The following is a 19,492-nucleotide window of genomic DNA, read 5'->3' as shown; positions in this document are numbered from 1 at the left end:
TAACAAGAATGATGGGTAAATTAACTTAAAGATACAAAGAAGTTCGTGAAAAGTAAGATGGAGATTAACTTTATATAATCAAGGGGTGAAATGCTTTACCGTTGACATTGGAAAGTTATTCACTAAGGATCCATTTGATAGCATTAAATTCCCTGAAAAATATTACAATCGAAGAATTCGTTTTCTACTTTGACTGTTTGATAGGAAAGTGAAATAGAGTTCGAATTTCAAGGTACAAACACTTCACGTTCTTGACCAATTGAGTGGAAATCGAATTTCTATGGTTTTGGTTGTTTTTTCTTTTTAAACTTACATAGAATTGATTTGTCTTTTCCACCTTTGCTATTAAATGGACACTAAAAGAAAAGAAAAGAAAACCTGGAAAATTTACATTTGAAAGTATGTTACATAAAGTGTGCAACAAATCCAACTCTGCCATCAACAAANACAAAGCTGGTAACGGTTTAGGCAATGAGCTCTTTTCAGCTAATCCTAGGCTGCCGAGTTTCTTCGGCTGATATCCTCTAACATACTCACTACCTCTGACATTTTTGGTCTATGCTTGGGAACACTTTCAACACAATACAACGCTATCTGCAAAACCTCCACCATTGCTTTCTCTATATTTTGATACCTCAACAACTCGATATCGAACACTTCTGCAGTCCAATCCTCACGAACAACAGAAGCAACCCACCTCACTAGCTGACTGGCCTTTTCATTATCTTCATAAAGTATAGTTGGCTTTCCAGTATGAAGTTCGAGAAGCACGACGCCGAAGCTATAGACATCAGAAGCTTGGGACAATTTCTTGGTATCCACGACTTCTGGGGCGCGATACCCTGATGAACGACTATGTAGCACCGAGGTTGTACTAACTAATGTTGCCAATCCGACATCTGAAACACAGCCATATCCTTGAGCAGTAAGAAAATATTTTGAGGTTTTTACATTTCCATGTACAAGATTCTGGCCAACTTGTGAGTGGATGTGAGCAATACCCCTTGCTGCCCCTACTGCAATTCTTAGTCGAGTTTCCCAATCTAAAGAAATTTTACCCTTGCCAAATTGTCCTGCAAAGACGATAAAATTCTTAAGATTAGAATCACCTGCAAAATTATTATCTACAAAGGGTTGCAATTGTATTGCAACGGAATGAGCTTATAGTTAACATTGTGTGCTAGAATCGTATGACGTTTTTTTAACTACGACTGTTGTGAAGATACGAAACGAGCTCCAGATTGATTCCTTAAAGAATTGACTTGGAGTCACACATGTTAAAATAACTACTGATTTCCCTGATATCATCCAACATTATCCATCTTGAAGAATACAAATAAGCATTTTACAAGTGACATAGTATAGTATCAAGGGGAAGTAAGATATTTTACTTACCATGTAGCATGGAAGATACACTCCCCGCACCATAATAATCATACACCACAAGCTTATAATCACGCGAGTAGTAGTATGCCATTAATGTAGCAACACTTTCGTTCTTCATTCTTCCAATGACCTCCATTTGTTGCTGAAATTCTTTACTCGTAACGATAACATCCTTCAATGTCTTTACCACAATTGTAATTCCATTATCTAATGTTGCCTCATATGAAGTCCCAAATGTTCCCTTCCCGAGAACCTCTGCAGAAGCCCGCAACAAATCTTCAAGGCCAAAATCAAGATTACGACCCTCATTAAATACAAGCTTCGGTTGTAGTTGATTTCTTTCATATGACTTAGTAATGTCCTCCATCATCTTCCAAATGACCTCCATCATCTTCACTACTTGGTCCATTTTAGGTCTTTTACTTGGGTTTTTTGCAACACAACTCATCGCTATTTCCAACATCTTTACCCTTTGTTCCTTGTTACGGTTTCTCGAGATCTCCACATCAAACACATCAGCAGTTCGCTCCTTACCATTGAGAGAATTAACCAATTTGACTAGATCGAGAACCTCATTGTCACCTATGGCGTGTAAAGGGGACTTTCGAGTGAGAAGTTCAAGCACAAGGATTCCAAAGCTATATACGTCAGACGCTTGGGACACATTTCGGGTGTTCTTGACTTCTGGGGCATGGTGCCCAGCAGTTCGCATGACTGGTAATTGAATCATGCTTGCCAAGCCAAGATCAGACACACAGCCATACTGTTGTGAATTAAGGAAAATGTTTGATGATTTTATGTTTCCATGGACAAGCTTCCCACTACTTTGCTTGTGAATGTGTGCTATACCCTTTGCTGCACCCAATGCAATTCTCAGTCGCGTTTCCCAGTCTAATGGAGCCCGATTCTTGCCATTTTTTCCTGGTTAGATGAGAAAATGCAATCAATTGTATAGTAAAATTTTCATATTTCTTTACTGTAAGCAAATATATTGATTGAGGCTTGTGAGGCAGCTCGTTGCCACCACTGCGAAGAATACATTATTTAATTTAGAATAATAAAAGATTTGTCAAGTTTCTCCCATATATAACAGAGAAATTTTTCTGAAAGACCCAAGATTTATTCATTCTCTATAATACTATATCTTTTATGTGAATAGGGTTCTTGAAAATCAATAAATTCATCAAAATTGAACGATAAAATTCTTCTATCGTCTCTCCTCCTCCTCCTCTGCAATTCCACATTACATAATCAACTAATAACACAAGAATTTGGATCCTCCTCTGCACTGTGAACATGGTAGTAGTGTATGAAATAAGGATTGTAATTCATGTAAAGCTTGACAAATTCTGCAATTCGTTTTTCTTCATCCTCCTTTTTATCATCACCTTTATTGGCATCATCCTTCTTTCCTTCTTCTTTTTTCTTTTCAGGTTCTTTTGCTGGACCAACCGTTAGAATTTCTGTGTACCATGATTTGCTCAATTTGCTCACAACTTGAACTGGATCAAAACCTCCAACTACTGTTAATTTCTTCTCCTTCATGTCTATAGCCAGAGATTCGATCCCTATATGAGAACAAATTAGCAGAGACGATTAAGATCATTCGACTGACACATTGAATGGGCACTATAATGGACAAAATTTTAACTTTTTCTCGTATTTAATACTGACCTCCAAGGCGAGAAACTGCTTTCATGGCCTTCCGTTTCTCCTTCTCATCATGTACTTCTACTTTTATGACTAGTTTCTGCAGCAAGAAATAAAAAAGGCCATCAAAATGTGAAGAATTTATAATCAGAGAAGAAAAAGCTCAAAACCCTGAACAAATACCAGCTTAGAAACCTCCTTTTCGGCAGATTTTTCTTTCTTTTGCAAGTTTTCAACTGCGGATGGAGGTAGCTGCTGATACGAAGATGAACTTCGAGGGCTTGAAAAATCAAAAGGCACATCAAGGACTTGAGAATCCAAACTGCAATCAGATGGTATAGAGCTGACACTTGGGCTCTGATCATGAAACATTCGCCATAGTTCCTCTCTCCGGATCACAGCTCCCACCAATCTCTCCCAGTGGTCGTAGACGTTCGACATCTCTCTTCAACGTAAAAATTCTCTTTGTAGGTCAATCAAAATAAAAATTGCTGAATACTTACCGCGTATCCCAATATTCCCTCAGTACTGATATTGACATTGCTGGGCCTTTCGTTAATTCTTAAAAAATTATATTCCAATGGCTCATACGCGCATTGGCGTCAGAAAATGGTGGATAAATGGACGAATCTTCCAGGTAATTACTATTCAGCAATGAAATAGCAACTTTCACACGGCAGAAGTAACATAGACATTTTCATCTAGTCCGTTAGCCCGTTAGCTCTCTATTAAAATCAGGTTTTGATACCCTCCATGTGATTTTAGAATGGATAATTAAGTTTGGTCTCAATTAAAATCAATTTTTTATACTTTCCATGAGATTTTAGAATAGAAAATTTCTTGCAGGGAATCTATCGTTGCAGCATTCTACATCCCAAGGTAAAATAGTTTATTTTCAAAATGTACCATCCCTTGCCTTCTTCAAAGACAAAACTACCCCTGATTGGAATTATTATTATTATTATTATTTTTTTGGGGTGCGTGGGGTGGATGGGATCCTTACAAATGTCGGAAAAGACACAAATTAATTGATAGGTCTTGCAGTGACAACATTCAACAAAACATACTTAATTGCACAAGAGCCCATATAATTCATAGTAGGACCGATTTTTTCATCCAAAATCGTAATCAGTAATTATGTTCTTACAAAAAAAACCTATTCTTGAGTTAGAAGCACAAATAAACTATGAGCTGAATAAATAGTTCCTCATCCTCGCATTATCAAACCGTAATTTTCATGTACGCCAATATTGATCAACAATATACAAAGTAATTAAAAATATAAACTGACCGAACATTATAATATACAAATATTCTAACTTAATTTCGTTAGATTACCCAAGAGGATATAAATGAACGAAATAGGACAACATTTTCAAATATGAATGTGACAAAAAAGATCATGATAAACTAATAAATCAATTAAACAATTTGGCCAACTATTTCCTAATTAAAATACTAGAGAATATAAAGCTGTTAAATAGAAAACAAGATCAGGGAAAAGAAAACTATATCACATAAAATAATTTCAATAAATAAATATCCATTTGTGAAACTGAATAGGATCCAATCTAAGCCCCATATGGTGTTAAATTTGGGGTCGAACCTGAAGACTTTGTTTCATATGATGGCTATTGCCCGTATTGACACTTCTGATATCCTCAACCATTTTTACTACCTCGATCATTTTTGGTCTCTGTTCCAGCATTCTCGTAAAATAACTCGTACCTATTTGCAGCATTGCTACCATTTCTTCCTCTATATTAGGATACCTCAAGAGCTTGAAGTCAAATACTTCATAAAAGGGCTAATTGGTAAGAAAGATGGAGTGCAGCCTGTAGAGCACATGTGAGGCACAGTCGGATTTCTCATGCAACGGATCCACAGTCCATTTCTCACATTCAAAAGAATGAACCCACTGGACCAAGTTTATAACCTCGTCCTCGTCACTGCCCATGGCGTGGACAGGTGACTTTCTAGTGAGAAGTTCAAAGAGGACGCCATAACTGTAGACGTCTGATGCTTGGGACACCTTTCTTGTGTCTGATACTTCTAGCGAGCGATTTGCTACCGTTAGCAATTCTAGTGGTGTGATGGGACTCATCAATGTTGCCAACCCAAGATCGGAAAGAGAACATTATTTTTTGTTAGTTCAGGGATACGTACATTTGATGCTTTATTTTTCTAGTGATTTTAATTCATTTTGTGAATATCAATGTTTAATATATCAATGTTCTTTATCTAAGACACCAAACAAAATAGTTTACACGAAAGAAAAAGTAGGACATGAGTAGAAATGATAAATGCAATGTTAATTTACTCTCTAAGTTACCATTTAACTTGTGAGGTAAAGCATTATTGAGTGCAAGTAGAGTGTTAAATAGAATTCCTTCAAAATCTACAAAAGTTTCTTCTTATGAATTGTGGAAGAGAAGAAAACCAAATATTGGATACTTCAATGTGTGGGGAAATCTTGCTTATTGTAAGAACACAAACCCTAAAAGGATCAAGTCGGGTCCAAGAGACATCAAATGCTCCTTTGTTGGATATGCTTGTAATAACAAGTCCCACAGATTACAGAATTTGGAAACCAATGTAACAATCGAATCAAATGATGTGGATTTTTATTTTTTTGAAAATTCACTATCTTCAATAACAAATTAAGAAAAACTCATAAAGAGATTTCTAACTCTAGTAGAACACAAGAGGAAGCATATCTTAAAGATGTTGATAAATCTGGTAAATCTCGAAAAAGCAAAAGAATTCAAAAAGAAAAGACATCGGGATCGTAGTGGGAAAAATGAGAAGAATGTTGTTAAAACAATACTTTTTGTTCTACAAGCGAGAATTGATTCAAGAACTATAAAGAAGTTATGGCTTTTTGTGATGGTATCTTTTGGAAAGATGCAATGAATGATGAAATTGATTAATATGTCAAACAACATGAAAACTTATCAATTTACCACTGGAGTCTAAACCTATTGAATGTAAATGGATTTTTAGGAAAAAAAAACATAATGTAGATAGTTCTCTTAATACCTTTAAAGCTAAATTAGTAGCTAAAAATTATCGACAAAATTAAGGGATTGATTGTTTTGATAAATATGCATTGGTAGCTAGAAAAACATCAATTAGGATAACATCAATATATAACTTATTCAAGATCATGGTGTTAGGTAAAAGACGGGTGGACCTCTTTTATTAATTATAAATATTCAAAAAGGATTTTGGGTCAGTCCTCCCACGCTATGCCCACCCTCCCGTCCGTCGTATTGAACTTTCACATAATTTCCTACCGTTCCTTTTGATACAATACACAAGAGTAGAACAGAAGAATTACTAGAGAGAGAGAGAGAGAGAGAGAGAGAGAGAGAGAGAGAGAGAGAGAGAGANAAAAAAAGAGAGAGAGAGAGAGAGAGAGAGAGAGAGAGAGAGAGAGAGAGAGGAGGTTTTGTATGTTATATTGAGTAAAAACTGGCCCTAAGTATCATTATCAAATTGGGTTTTCAGCAATGGCTTATAGTTGGAATCCAATTGAATTTTGTCAAGAGCCCATCTTTCTCCCATTACGAGAGAAAATATAGAGTTTTGAATAGTATTTTTTTGGAGAATGTGTAGTGAAATTTAGAAGAACTTTATTGTCTTGTGTGTAAAATATTTTATTGTATGAATGTGTGGTAGAGAATGTTATTGTGACAAATAATTTAATTTGTTAAAGGATGACAAATAGAGATTGAGTTTCAATTGGGTTTCCGTGTGAAGTTGTTACAAGTAATGCTATTTAATTTCATCGTAGTTGCAACCCCGATTAAATGGTACTAAATGATAAGTAAAATAAAATATGAAATGAAATGCTATATCAGCTTCACCTAAATTGGGTTTGCAATCTGGGGCTACATAATATTATTTGAATTAACAGGTTTGGTAGAGGCCCTCCTCTCACATTCTTTCATCTCTATGGGTCCTCCATTGTTAAAAAAATACACACGTCACCCCACCCCCAATGTGAAATGAAGTGCTCTACAGCCTGGTAGAGCAACACGGTCCATATTACTTTGTATATTTTAACATAAAAGGAGTCAAAAAAATACGGCCGAATGTGGAAAATTGAACACTGCTTTATAGTTCTTTTGGTGTAATGTCAACTCCCACTGTAAATTATAAGTCTCCACTTAACCCTGTTTCTCAAAAATTATCTCTTTCTAAAATTATTTTTCATCACATATTTATATGATTTACAACTTTTATTAAATTTTCAACAATTTTTATTAAAGTTTATTAAAAATTTTATTATTTTATCATTTTATGTCAAAGAACACTATATTATTTTGAAGTAATTATTTCTAATGAAGGTTATTAATTTAAACTTCTAATAACAAAAACTATACTCCGAGAGGATACCAATAGCGAGTGACTGTTGCCAAAATTGGAGACGCGTTTGGTGTATATTTGCAGTTGGACACGACATGATTAAGGGAAAGAGACATAATAAAGTTAAAGTAATTGTGCCAATTATTCTCAAGTTCGAGGCACAAATATATATGAGCGAAATAAATAGTTCCTCACCTCCAAATTTGTCATGTTTGCCGTTGACTATGAACCAGTCATTAATCAGTAACATTCATCAGAATGACTGAACAAAATCTATGAAATTATAACTTACTTTCCTTCAACGTACCCAACAAGTTATAAATGAACAACGTAGGGCAACAATTTCAAGTGAACTACTAAATCAACTAAACAATTTGACCAATAATTTCGTAGTGAATATGTACTAGAGACTACAACGATGTTAAAAATGAGAACAAGATCAGGGAAAAGAAAGGAATGCCCCTGTTTGGGCTCCATTATAATGTATTTTTGGAGAAAATGTATTTTAAAATAGTGATTTTTTAAAAAAAGAAAAAATTAAGAATATGTGGTTAAAATAGAAAAAAAAATGTTTTGAGTTTATGTGTATATTATTTTATTGGAGAATGTGTGATTAAAAATGGAAGATAGAACTAGATGAAGATACAATCTGAGCTCTCCCTAGACGGTGTTCAATTTGGTGTCAAACCTGAAGCTTTTGTTTCGGAGGATGATTGTTGCGTAATTCTTATTGTATGTGAAGAATTTTGATTATCAAGTAATGAAGTGGTTTTGAGAATTCAAATTATTGTTTCCACGAATATTATCTATCTAACTTTTAGTTTAACAATAAACTACTCTTAAACTTTTATCCAAGTAAAACTAGTACAAAGTCATTTTAATTATGATCCTAATTACAAATATACAAAGACAAGTAAATGTACACAAGATAAAATTAGAGTTTTTACTTATGTAGGAAAAGTGTTGGGACTCACTATTTCAATGTGATCATTCCCTATAATCTCGCCTCCCTAATTTGATTCCTAAAGTTGTATACGATCTAATTTACTATTTTAATCGATTTATCTCTCCGAGTTCAAATTAATCATATTTGTTTGAGTAAAGTCACTATATCTCTATGTGAATCAGAATCAAGTTTCAATTAAACACATCAAATCACATAGTAATTCAATTAATGACTTCAATATTAATAAAAATGCACCTCTACTTTCATCCTGAAAAGCTAATTACTAAATAAGTTTGACCTTATGTGTGGAATCATGCAATTAAAAGAAACAAGTCACTTTTTAATTATTTCTAAATGGTTAATCAAACAGTTCAATTTATCCTATGATTTAATTGTTTCTAAATGGTTAATCAAACAACCTCGAGCGAGAGCTCAGTGATAGATGGGTGATGGTTTGTTGCTCGAGTGATAGTTCAGCAACATGCGGGCAACAGAATTTTTGTTTTTGCCGCTCGAGCACTAGTTTAGCGATAGGCTAGTGTAAATCTGATAGCTCTTTCCTCTTGCTCCAAACTCGAATCTTAGGTCACCTACTTCAACTATACAATATTTCCACCAACTCCTTGACTTTTACAACTCTTTAATTTAAGTCCTTTTTGTCTAAAGAATTTCCAACACATTAAATCCTAACAAACTCCCCCTTTGGCATTTTGTGAAAAAATTACATAATGCAAGTCAAGAAAGTAAAAATAAAACTATTCTACCCAAGCTCAAACTGAATGCCTGTTTCTTACATTCCTTGTTAAATTTGTTTCCTAAAATCAACAACTCAAATTTCAAGTGTAAAAGCTCATGATACAAGAAATAAAACAATTGAAACACGTAATAATAAATATGCTAGCTAGATTGAGACATAATACTGATATTAATCAAAACACCAACAGAAAGATTATTATCACTAAACATCAAAACTCAAACAACTATGCATTATGAAATGGAATGCTAATGCCATGGATGAAAGATATCATCTCTCCCTCTTACTGCAGACTCTCATCTTCAATTCATTTCTCTCTCCCTTAAAATACATATTTCTCTCTTCCAAAAATGCAGTTCTCTCTCCCCCTTTTGTCACAAATGGCGAAGGAAACAATACCAAAAAAATATAGTAACTTAAAGATGCAGTTGATAGCTTGCACAAGCATAAATAATGATTAGTAAATTTTTCCACATACTTAGTTCAAGATAATATGGAGTAAATTGTATAAATGACTCATCTGTGTAAAGTGTTACTAATCCTTTGTAAGCAGGACTCCAATCTTAATTTTGTGATAAATAACATGCTAAACATCACTGTCAATAAGTCAATTTTGTGCGAGCTTTAGGATGGTCAACCCAAGTCAGTTGACCATAGACACTAGGTTATGAGAAACCTCTTAGACTTAATTGTTCAAGTCAAATAGACTCCGAAAAAAGAGTATAAGAAATTGAGCATTTTCTTACAAGGGAATATACTTGAGTTTAGGTATACTATAATAAGGTCAATTCATGTTTAAGATCACCTTAGCAATATGTGACTACCATCACAAATCTCACACACGAGGTCAAGTCTCACTCACAATATCATAGTGTGTGCAATGCAGATGGTACATGAAGACACATATACTAAGTACTCGATAAAAACCTAAGCAGGCAATGAAAAATATGCTACAGTTTATCAATTAAAACCATATTTAGTCACAATACACAAGTTCAAGTATATCATACATCATGCTGCAATAAAAAAATAAAAAAAATTCACTTCCCCTTTTTTACATTTTTCAAATTTTTAATTTTTTTAATACTAGAATGTGCCAATCACACACACACACACCCAAAAAAAAAAAAAAAAGTGCATGTGCCAATGAAAACATGATGAAGATGCATATGCATAAAACTTCTACTTTGAAAGCAAATAAACAAATGTGATACATGCATCAATGACTCATAAAGATTAAGTACAAGCATGCATAAAAAATACCTAATCAGTTAGGTATATAAACACTTTTACCTTTAAGAGTATCGTGATTTTAGATCGCTTTTCTTCACCCAAACCTGCCCAGTGATAGGAATATTCTCAATCATCTGCGTCATTAACTTGATCAATCGACTTACCTGATTAGTAAGGAAGCCCATCTGACCACCAAACTCCTAATTCTTATTTCCATTGAAGTTTCTGTTTCTATTTAAGTTTAGGAATTTATGACACCTAGGTCTTATGTTCCCTAACTCTCCATAATAAAAACATGTATGGATAAATCAAGGACCAAAGTTATGTGATCGTTGATTTTTATTCCTAGGTTGGTAAGTCCCACGCTGTTTAGTAGGCATCTGTCCTACAAATCCCCTATTCTTAGATTCAGGGTTAGGCACATGTTTAGGCTAGTCGGTAGCTGCGACAAACGTGGTCTTCTCTCTAAAATACGGGGAATTTCACCTTTGCTTCTTGATAAATTGTGTGATATGATGAGTTAAGAGAGGCTAGATAGAGATCCTTTGAATGTTAGCCCTTGTTTTTTTATCTATAGGTAACAAAATTAGGTCAAGAAATGCCCCAAAATTGGTTTCCACAAGAGTTTGTATTAAAGAAGGAATCGGCTACCATATGGCTGTGCATGTGCATGGCTATATGCTTTGCCCACACATGGTAGAAAGAAATTACTCTTGAGATGCTAAAAATCAAGTCTTGTTTGCGCAAGGATGTTACACAATGAGCACGCATGGTATTTTTTGGTCATTTTTTCATGTAATTTTCACCCTTGACTTCAAATCTCATCCAACTGATCCTATGTATTCTTCAATCATTGTTTTGTAGTTCAAATCAACTATTGAATATTTACAATTTGATCCACAAACTTTGAAAATAATCATTTTGGCTGATTTTCGTTCCTTTCTTCTAATTTCACATTCAATCATTCGGTTTTTCCTAACAAACGAAATATATACGAGATTATTCCATAATTAGTCAAAAGAGATTCTAAATGTCCATATTCAAAGGCCTATATAAGAACATTTATTTCAATTAAAATGTAGTTCAAGTAACAAAAAATGTGGTATGAATATAATTACGCATAGTTTTAATGTTTTACATCTTTAGCATGTGCCAATATATGGATCATTGTTAAGTATATAATATGTTAGAATTTATCATATATTAACAATCATTATTTTAAATTAATGTTTAAGATCTAAATTAATTATTTTAAGTAAAGTAACTTTTTAAACTTTGGTGAACATTGTAGAATTAAAACGATTAGAGCTGTTAAAATGATTAAAATTTTAATGCTTCTTTATGTTGACAATCACACAACTCCTTTCGTCCAATGGTATTTGATATGACATATAAAAGAAGAAACCCTCGACAAAATTAATATACACACACATATATATTAGTAAATGAACTAGACTGTTGACTAGACTATGTTCCGCCCAAAGTAGTGTATAATATAGGTCCTTGTTTGTATCTCTTTAAAATAAAATTCTTTAATTCTTATACTCATTTTCAATCACATATTTACACAATAAAATCTATTATACGGAAACCCAAAATTTTTCCCACTTTTTAACTAAAAAATTCTCCAAAAAAAAAAAATCATTATTTAAAACTTTATTTTTCTCAAAATAATGGCCATCGAACAAGGCTAAATAATATTACATGTAAGTTCAAAACTTTTTCTTATTTTTTAACCACATATTTTCTAAAAAATTATTATTTCAAAATATATTTTCTCCCAAAATCTCTTTTAAATGGAGCCCAAACATGGGCTAAGTTTGATCACGGTTAGATGCAATCATGAAATTAAGACCAAAATGTAAATTGAACAACCAAAATGAAACAAATTGAGATTCAATGACCAACATAAACTAATGTACAAGTTGGATGACCTATAAGTGAAATCTGCCCTTTAAACTTTAAAGTACATTGGCTCAGCATGAACACGGAATCCAATTGAACACGATATTATTCTACGTTTTAAAAGTTAATTATTGGGTTTGTGGGGGGGGGGGGGGGGGGGGGGGGGGGGGGGGGGGGGGGGGGGAGCCCCTATTTTCGGGCATTCATTTTAACTATACTTTCTTTAAAAAAGTCATTTTCGCGCTTTTCTATATCAGAAGTAAGGACAACTCTATTATCTTGTTATAATCTTATTATAATTTGATTAATTTATTATGATACTTTGAGGTACAAAACTTAGCCCACTTGCTAAACATTAACAATACAATTCCTCCTTATCATGTCTAATACGTGATAAATTTTAACTGTTGTCTGTTGTTCTATTTACTATTCAGTATTGAAGTGCATTGTCAACTAAATTCTATTGCTAAATCAAACATGTTACAAGTATACCTAGGCCAATTTGTTTTAATAGTTAGCGAAAGAAACTACACGAATGATGGAATAATTAACTTAAGGGTAAAGATACTTGTACAGTTTAGCTCGGACTATACAAGTACAATCCCCTCACATGAGGGGACCCGAGCCTTGAGGGACCTGTTAGTCTTGCTACTGCAAGCACGGTCCTTAAGTTCAAGATACAACGAAGTTTATGAAAAGTAAGATGGAGATTAACTTTATATAATCAAGAGGTGAAATGCTTTACTGCAGACATTGTAAAGTTATTCACTAAAAAAAAAAAAAAAAAAACAACCTGGAAAAATTCATTTGAAATTAATTTCCATAAAGAGAATGCAACACAAAAGAAGACAACTCTGCCATCAACAAAGCTAGGAGAGGTTTAGGCAATGAGCTTTTTTCAGCTAATCTTAGGCTCCCGAGTACGTCCCACCAATATCCTCCAGCATTCTTACTACCTCTAACATTTTTGGTCTATGCTCGGGAACACTTTTAACGCAATCCAACGCTATCTGCAAAACCTTCATCATTGCTTCCCCGATATTTTGATACTTAAACAACTCGATATCAAACAATTCTGCACTCCATTTCTCACGAACAATAGAAGCAACCCACATGACTAGCTGATTGGCCTTTTCATTATCTTCAGAAAGTATAGTTGGCTTTCCAGTAAGAAGTTTGAGAAGCACTACTCCAAAGCTGTAGACATCAGAAGCTTGGGACAATTTCTTAGTGTCTGTGACTTCTGGGGCGCGATACCCTGAAGAACGACTATGTAGCACCGAGGTTGTACTAACTAATGTTGCCAATCCGACATCTGAAACACAGCCATATCCTTGAGCAGTAAGAAAAATGTTCGAGGTTTTTACATTTCCATGGACAAGATTCTGGCCAAGTTGTGTGTGGATGTGAGCAATACCCCTTGCTGCCCCTACTGCAATTCTTAATCGAGTTTCCCAATCTAAACAAATTTTACTCTTGCCAAATTGTCCTGCAAAGACGATAAGATTCTTGAGATTAGAATCACCTGCAAAAATTATTATCTACAGAGCTAGTTAACATTGTGTGCTAGAATCGCATGGCGTTTTTTAACTACAGCTGTTGCCAAGATGCAAAAATGAGCTTCAGATTAATTCCTTAAAGAATTGACCTGGAGCCACTAAATGTTAAAATAACTAATGAGTTCCCTGAATTCATCCAACATTATCCTTCTTGAAGAATACAAATAAGTATATATTACAAGTGACATAGTATAGCAATCCATACCTAAGATTTCAATCCAGATTACAAGTGAACGGGATAACAATGTAACTGAAAGAAAAAGTTTTTGTAATCTAGTGATAAATGAAATCAAATGAGTGATATAGCTCTTGTCCATATGTCATTAGTATGTCTAATTACTCTTTACAGAGCTGAGTACCACAAGAAAAACTGATTTAAAATTAATGTAGCAGTCATGAGATTACATAGTTTACTTACCATGTAGCATGGAAGATACACTTCCCGCACCATAATAATCATACACCATAAGCTTTTCATCACGCCAGTAGTAGTATGCCATTAATGTAGCAACACTTTTGCTCCTCTTTCGTCCAATGACCTCCATTTGTTTCTGAAATTCTTCTCTCGTAACAATGACACCCTTCAATATCTTTATCACAATTGTAATTCCATTATCTAGTGTTGCCTTGTATGAAGTCCCAAATGTTCCCTTCCCAAGAACCTCTGCAGAAGCCTGCAATATATCCTCAAGGCCAAAATCAGGATTATGACTCTCAAAAAATACAAGCTTTGGTTGTAGTTGATTACTAGTAATGTCTTCCATCATCTTCACTACTAGGTCCATTTTAGGTCTTTTCATTGGGTTTTTTGCAACACAACTCATCACTATTTCCAACATCTTTGCCCTTTGTTTCCTGTTACGGTTTCTTGAGATCTCCACATCAAACACATCAGCAGTTCGCTCCTTACCAATGAGAGAATTAACCAATTCGACTAGATCGAGAACCTCATTGTCACCTATGGCGTGTAAAGGGGACTTTCGAGTGAGAAGTTCAAGCACAAGGATTCCAAAGCTATAGACGTCAGATGCTTGAGACACATTTCGGGTGTTCTTGACTTCTGGGGCATGGTGCCCTGTAGTTCGCATGACTGGTAATTGAATCATGCTTGCCAAGCCAAGATCAGACACACAGCCATACTGTTGTGAATTAAGGAATATGTTTGATGATTTTACGTTTCCATGGACAAGCTTCCCACTACTTTGCTTGTGAATGTGTGCAATACCCCTTGCTGCACCCAATGCAATTCTCAGTCGTGTTTCCCAGTCTAATGGAGCCCGATTCTCGCCTATTTTTCCTGGTCAGATGAGAAAATGCAATCAATTGTATAGTAAAATTTCCATATTTCCTTACTGTAAACCAATATATTGATTGAGGCTTGGATGTAGTACGTGTTAAATGTTGCAATTCCATGATTTCTTCAAGCTGGTGTAATACCGTAATCCCATGGTTCTCTCCCACTACCATTCAGGGCCCAAGATTTACTCGTGAAGATTGATGTAATTATTAATTAAGTTAATTGTATGTTAAGAAATATAACTTTCCTAGATTAGGGATATACATTGGCTATTTATCCCCATTAGTTTCTGTAATATTTTACATAGAAAAGAAACATTTTCTCTAATTTACTTCTTGGTATCAGAGCCTTCCTTTACATCCAAACCACGCTACATAAACTGTCTGAAATTATTTTTATGGCTGCTGATAAAATCGAAGTCACTATGCCAGCCGAAACTTCTAATAAAACGAAGCCTCTATGCCATTCATGTCCAATCTGAATCTTCTGGCTTCCATGCTGGAATTACTCTTACCGAAACCAACTATGATGTTTGGTCCCAGATCTTTGAGATGCAGATTGCAAGCCATGAAAAGCTGGAATATATTGTGAGCAAAACTAGCCCCACGAAGGAGACCAACACTTCTTATGCGAAGTGGTATGCCGAAAATCAAAAAATTAAAGGCTGGCTACTGACCTCTGTGTCGCCAGAGTTTATGAAATACTATATTAGACTACGAACTGACCGTGAAATCTTGACTGCTCTTGCCAAAGCATTCTATGATGGGTCGGATGAATCACAAATCTTTACACTGAATCAACAAGTCTTTTCTACCAAACAGGGTGGATGTTCCCTCTCCATCTATTACGGTAAGCTCGTAGAAATTTTTCAAGAACTAGATTACCGTGATAAAATTATTATGAACGATCCTGATGATGTTATTGCCTATAAAAAATCTATTAAACGATTATGTGTACACATCTTCCTTAATGGGCTCGATGCAGACTTTGAACAAATCCGTGGTGAGATATTGAGAAAGGACCCAGTCATGGATCTTGAAGCTACCTATGGATACGTCCATCATGATGCTGTTCGCCGTACAACCATCAATGGAGATTCTAATTCTCAGGAGTCCTCAGCCATGTTGGCTCGTCGACACAAGCCCCAACAACAACAGTCTCACCTAAAATTGAATTCTAGCTCATTGAACCTTGTTACTAATCTATTCGATCCCAGAAAAGCAATTATGAAATTGGTGCTGCTAAATCAGATAGACATTGTACTCACTATGGTTACACCAGCCATTCTAAACCCCAATGTTACAAATTGATCGGATACCTAGATTGGTGGGATCCTACAAAGGCACCATGCAAGTGAAATTCACTAACCAACCGTCAGGCCTCTATCGCCAGAGCTGAACCTGTAAACACCTCTCCTGAGAAAGCTTCCTCTCTAATTGCTACTTCAGGTAATATTGGTAAGGTCCTTCATACTTCTGCACCTAGTAAGTAATAATTCATGGATAATTGATTCTGGTGCAACTGATCACATGACTATTGACACTCACAATATTTACTCTATAAAACAATCAATACATCCTGTAGTATCTACTGCCAATGGTAATTCATCTCCAGTGATTGGAGAAGGCTCACTTAATCTTTCAAACAAATTGAATTTGGATTCAGTTCTTGTCGTTCCTTCCCTCAACCATAACTTGTTGTCTATTGCTCAAATAACTTGTGCTATACATTGTGTTGTAATTTTTTGGTCTAATCGCTGTGTTTTGAAGGACATCAACTCTCAGGAGACTATTGATTATGGTACTAGGAAGAGGAAGTTCTATTATCTTGATCTATCACTGGCTAGCTCCAATCAGTTGGCTCAAGTTTTCACAGTGGATCACTCTGACAAGACCTTAGATATTTGTTTGTGACATAGGCGCCTAGGTCATGCATCTTTTGGATATTTAAAAAAATTATTTCCAAAGTTATTTTCTCAATTTAATACTTCGGATTTCAATTGTGATATTTGTGAACTGGCAAAAAGTCATCGTGTGTCATTTCCAATAAGTACGAATAAGAGTCCCCTACCATTTATGGTAATCCACACGGATGTATAGGGCGTGGCCAATAATCCTTCATTAAGTGGTGCACATTGGTTTGTTTCATTTATTGATGATCACACTTGTGTGACTTGGGTTTGTTTGATGAAATTCAAACATGAAGTTAGTTAACTATTTCAAAAATTTCACAAAATGACAGCCACTCGTATCAATCTCGAATACAGGTCTTCGTACCGATGATGGTGAAGAATTTGTTAATCAAGATTTGAAACAGTATTTATAGATACATGGAATAGTTCCCCGACCACTAGTCCTTACTCACCTCAACAAAATGGGGTTGCAAAGTGGAAAAATCGTGACCTCCTTGAAGTTCTTCGTGCTTCCTTGTTCGAAGCCCACATGGCCACTAGTTTGGGGCGAGGCAATCACTAGTGCTGCTTATCTGATCAATCCTGTTCCTTCTAGCTCCTTACAATTTTAGACACCTTTTAATGTTCTTCATCAGACTATAAGTGCTCCAACTATCCCGAATCTACCCCCTCGAATATTTGGTTGTGTGGCTTTTGTGCATCTTCATAAACCTTTGAGAACTAAGTTGGAACCTAGAGCTCTTCGCTGTGTCTTTGTTGGCTATGCATCACATCAAAGAGACTATCGGTGTTATCATCCCCCTTCTTACAAACTATAAGTTACTCTTGATGTGGTATTTCATGAAAATGAAATGTATTATTCCAAGTCTTCACTTCAGGGAGAGAATCGAAATAATTAAAATGAATTGCAGACTCTGAATTGTTCCTTGGACAAATTGGATTTTATAAATGATGATAATTTGAATATGAGTGGTGAATGTCTACATGAACACATTTCAGAGTGAAAATATTCTAGATCAAGTGAAAATCTCTCCCACTACCACTCAAGGCCCAAGATTTACTCGTGGAGATTGATGTTATTAAGTTAATTGTATATTGAGAGATATAACTTTCCTAGATTAGGGATATAAATTGGCTTTTATACCCATTAATTTCTGTAATATTTACATAGAAAAGAATTCTTTAATTTACTTCTTTAAAATGATCGTGCCAATTTTAATGCAGAAGAATTCGAGAAAGCCATTCAACATATTAAACATGTCAATTAGATGCTTAAAGTTAGTGCTCTATATAATACTTCAACAATTAAAGCGATCTTCAAGATCAAAACCTTGTATGTGGTTTGTGTTTTTCTTCATATGTATAAAAGGTGTGGGAACGAGAAATGAAACATACCATGTAACATTGCAGATACACTACCATTACTGTAATGATCATAAACTGTGAGCTTTTCATCTTTGGAAAAATAGTAAGCCTTCAACGTGCACACGTTTTCGTGCCGGACATTTCCAATGACCTCCATCTGTTGTCTGAACTTCTTTTCTGAAATATTGACCACATTCAATGTCTTTAGCACAACTGTTATTCCATTATCCATAGCTGCCATATATGCACTTCCAAATGTTCCCTTCCCCAGAAACTGAGAAGTAGACCTCAACATGTCTTCAAGGTCGAAAGCAAAACTAAAACCCTGAACAAATACCAGCTTAGAAACCTCCTTTTCAGCAGATGTTTCTTTCTTTTGCAAATTTTCAACTGCCGATGGAGGTAGCTCATGATACGGAGATGAACCTCCAGGGCTTGCAAAATCAAAAGGCACATCAAGGACTTGAGAATCCAAACTGAAATCAGACGGTATAGAGCTGACACTTGGGCTCCGATCGTGAAACATTTGCCATAGTTCCTCTCTCCGGATCACAGCTCCCACCAATCTCTCCCAATTGTCGTAGATGTTCGACATCTCTCTTCAACGTAAAAATTCTCTTGGTAGCTCAATCAAAATGAAAATTGCTGAATACTTACCGCGTATCCCAATATTCCCTCAGTACTGATATTGACGTTGCTGGGCCTTTTGTTCATTCTTAAGAAATTATATTCCGATGGTTCATACGTGCATTGGCGTCAGAAAATGGTGGATAAATGGACGAATCTTCCTGGTACTTACTATTCAGCAATGAAATAGTACAACTTTCACCGGTAGAAATACGACAAACATTTTCTTGTACTCCAGTTAGCCCCTGTTAGCTCCTTAACAAAATCAGGTTTTGATACCCCCCATATGATTTTAGAATAGAAAAGGTCTCAATTAAGATCACTTTTTGATACTTTCCATGAGATTTTAGAATAGAAAATTTCTTGCAGAGATCTGCCCGTTGCAGCATTCTACATCCCTATGTAAAATAGTCAATTTTCAAAATGCACCATCACTTGCCTTCTTCGAAGACAAAACTACCCCTGATTGGAATTTTTTCCTTACAAT

General features: G+C 35.1%; 3 protein-coding genes across 3 annotated transcripts; all 3 read right to left on the bottom strand.

Annotated features, from left to right (window-relative positions):
- Nucleotides 1-453: 453 nt before the first annotated feature.
- Nucleotides 454-3,585, bottom strand: LOC111406125 (probable LRR receptor-like serine/threonine-protein kinase At1g51880). The gene is made up of 5 exons (XM_023035343.1): nt 3,220-3,585; nt 3,061-3,136; nt 2,775-2,954; nt 1,396-2,307; nt 454-1,073 (listed from the first exon to the last, which is right to left on the bottom strand). Exons 1-5 carry the CDS (start codon nt 3,475-3,477, stop codon nt 493-495), a joined length of 2,007 nt encoding a protein of 668 aa, XP_022891111.1. The 5' UTR covers nt 3,478-3,585; the 3' UTR covers nt 454-492.
- Nucleotides 3,586-13,103: 9,518 nt separating this feature from the next.
- On the bottom strand, nt 13,104-15,271 carry LOC111406804 (probable inactive receptor kinase At4g23740). The gene is made up of 3 exons (XM_023036176.1): nt 15,196-15,271; nt 14,223-15,101; nt 13,104-13,734 (listed from the first exon to the last, which is right to left on the bottom strand). Exons 1-3 carry the CDS (start codon nt 15,269-15,271, stop codon nt 13,154-13,156), a joined length of 1,536 nt encoding a protein of 511 aa, XP_022891944.1. The 3' UTR covers nt 13,104-13,153.
- A 3,096-nt stretch (nt 15,272-18,367) lies between these two features.
- On the bottom strand, nt 18,368-19,267 carry LOC111406803 (probable inactive receptor kinase At4g23740). The gene has a single exon (XM_023036175.1). It carries the CDS (start codon nt 18,971-18,973, stop codon nt 18,368-18,370), a length of 606 nt encoding a protein of 201 aa, XP_022891943.1. The 5' UTR covers nt 18,974-19,267.
- Between the last annotated feature and the right edge of the window lie 225 nt (nt 19,268-19,492).

This window comes from Olea europaea, chromosome 12, assembly GCF_002742605.1.
Source record: "Olea europaea var. sylvestris chromosome 12, O_europaea_v1, whole genome shotgun sequence".
NCBI lineage: Eukaryota > Viridiplantae > Streptophyta > Magnoliopsida > Lamiales > Oleaceae > Olea > Olea europaea.
The sequence above is the reverse complement of the archived record's forward strand: the minus strand, read 5'-3'. Positions and strand labels throughout refer to the sequence as shown.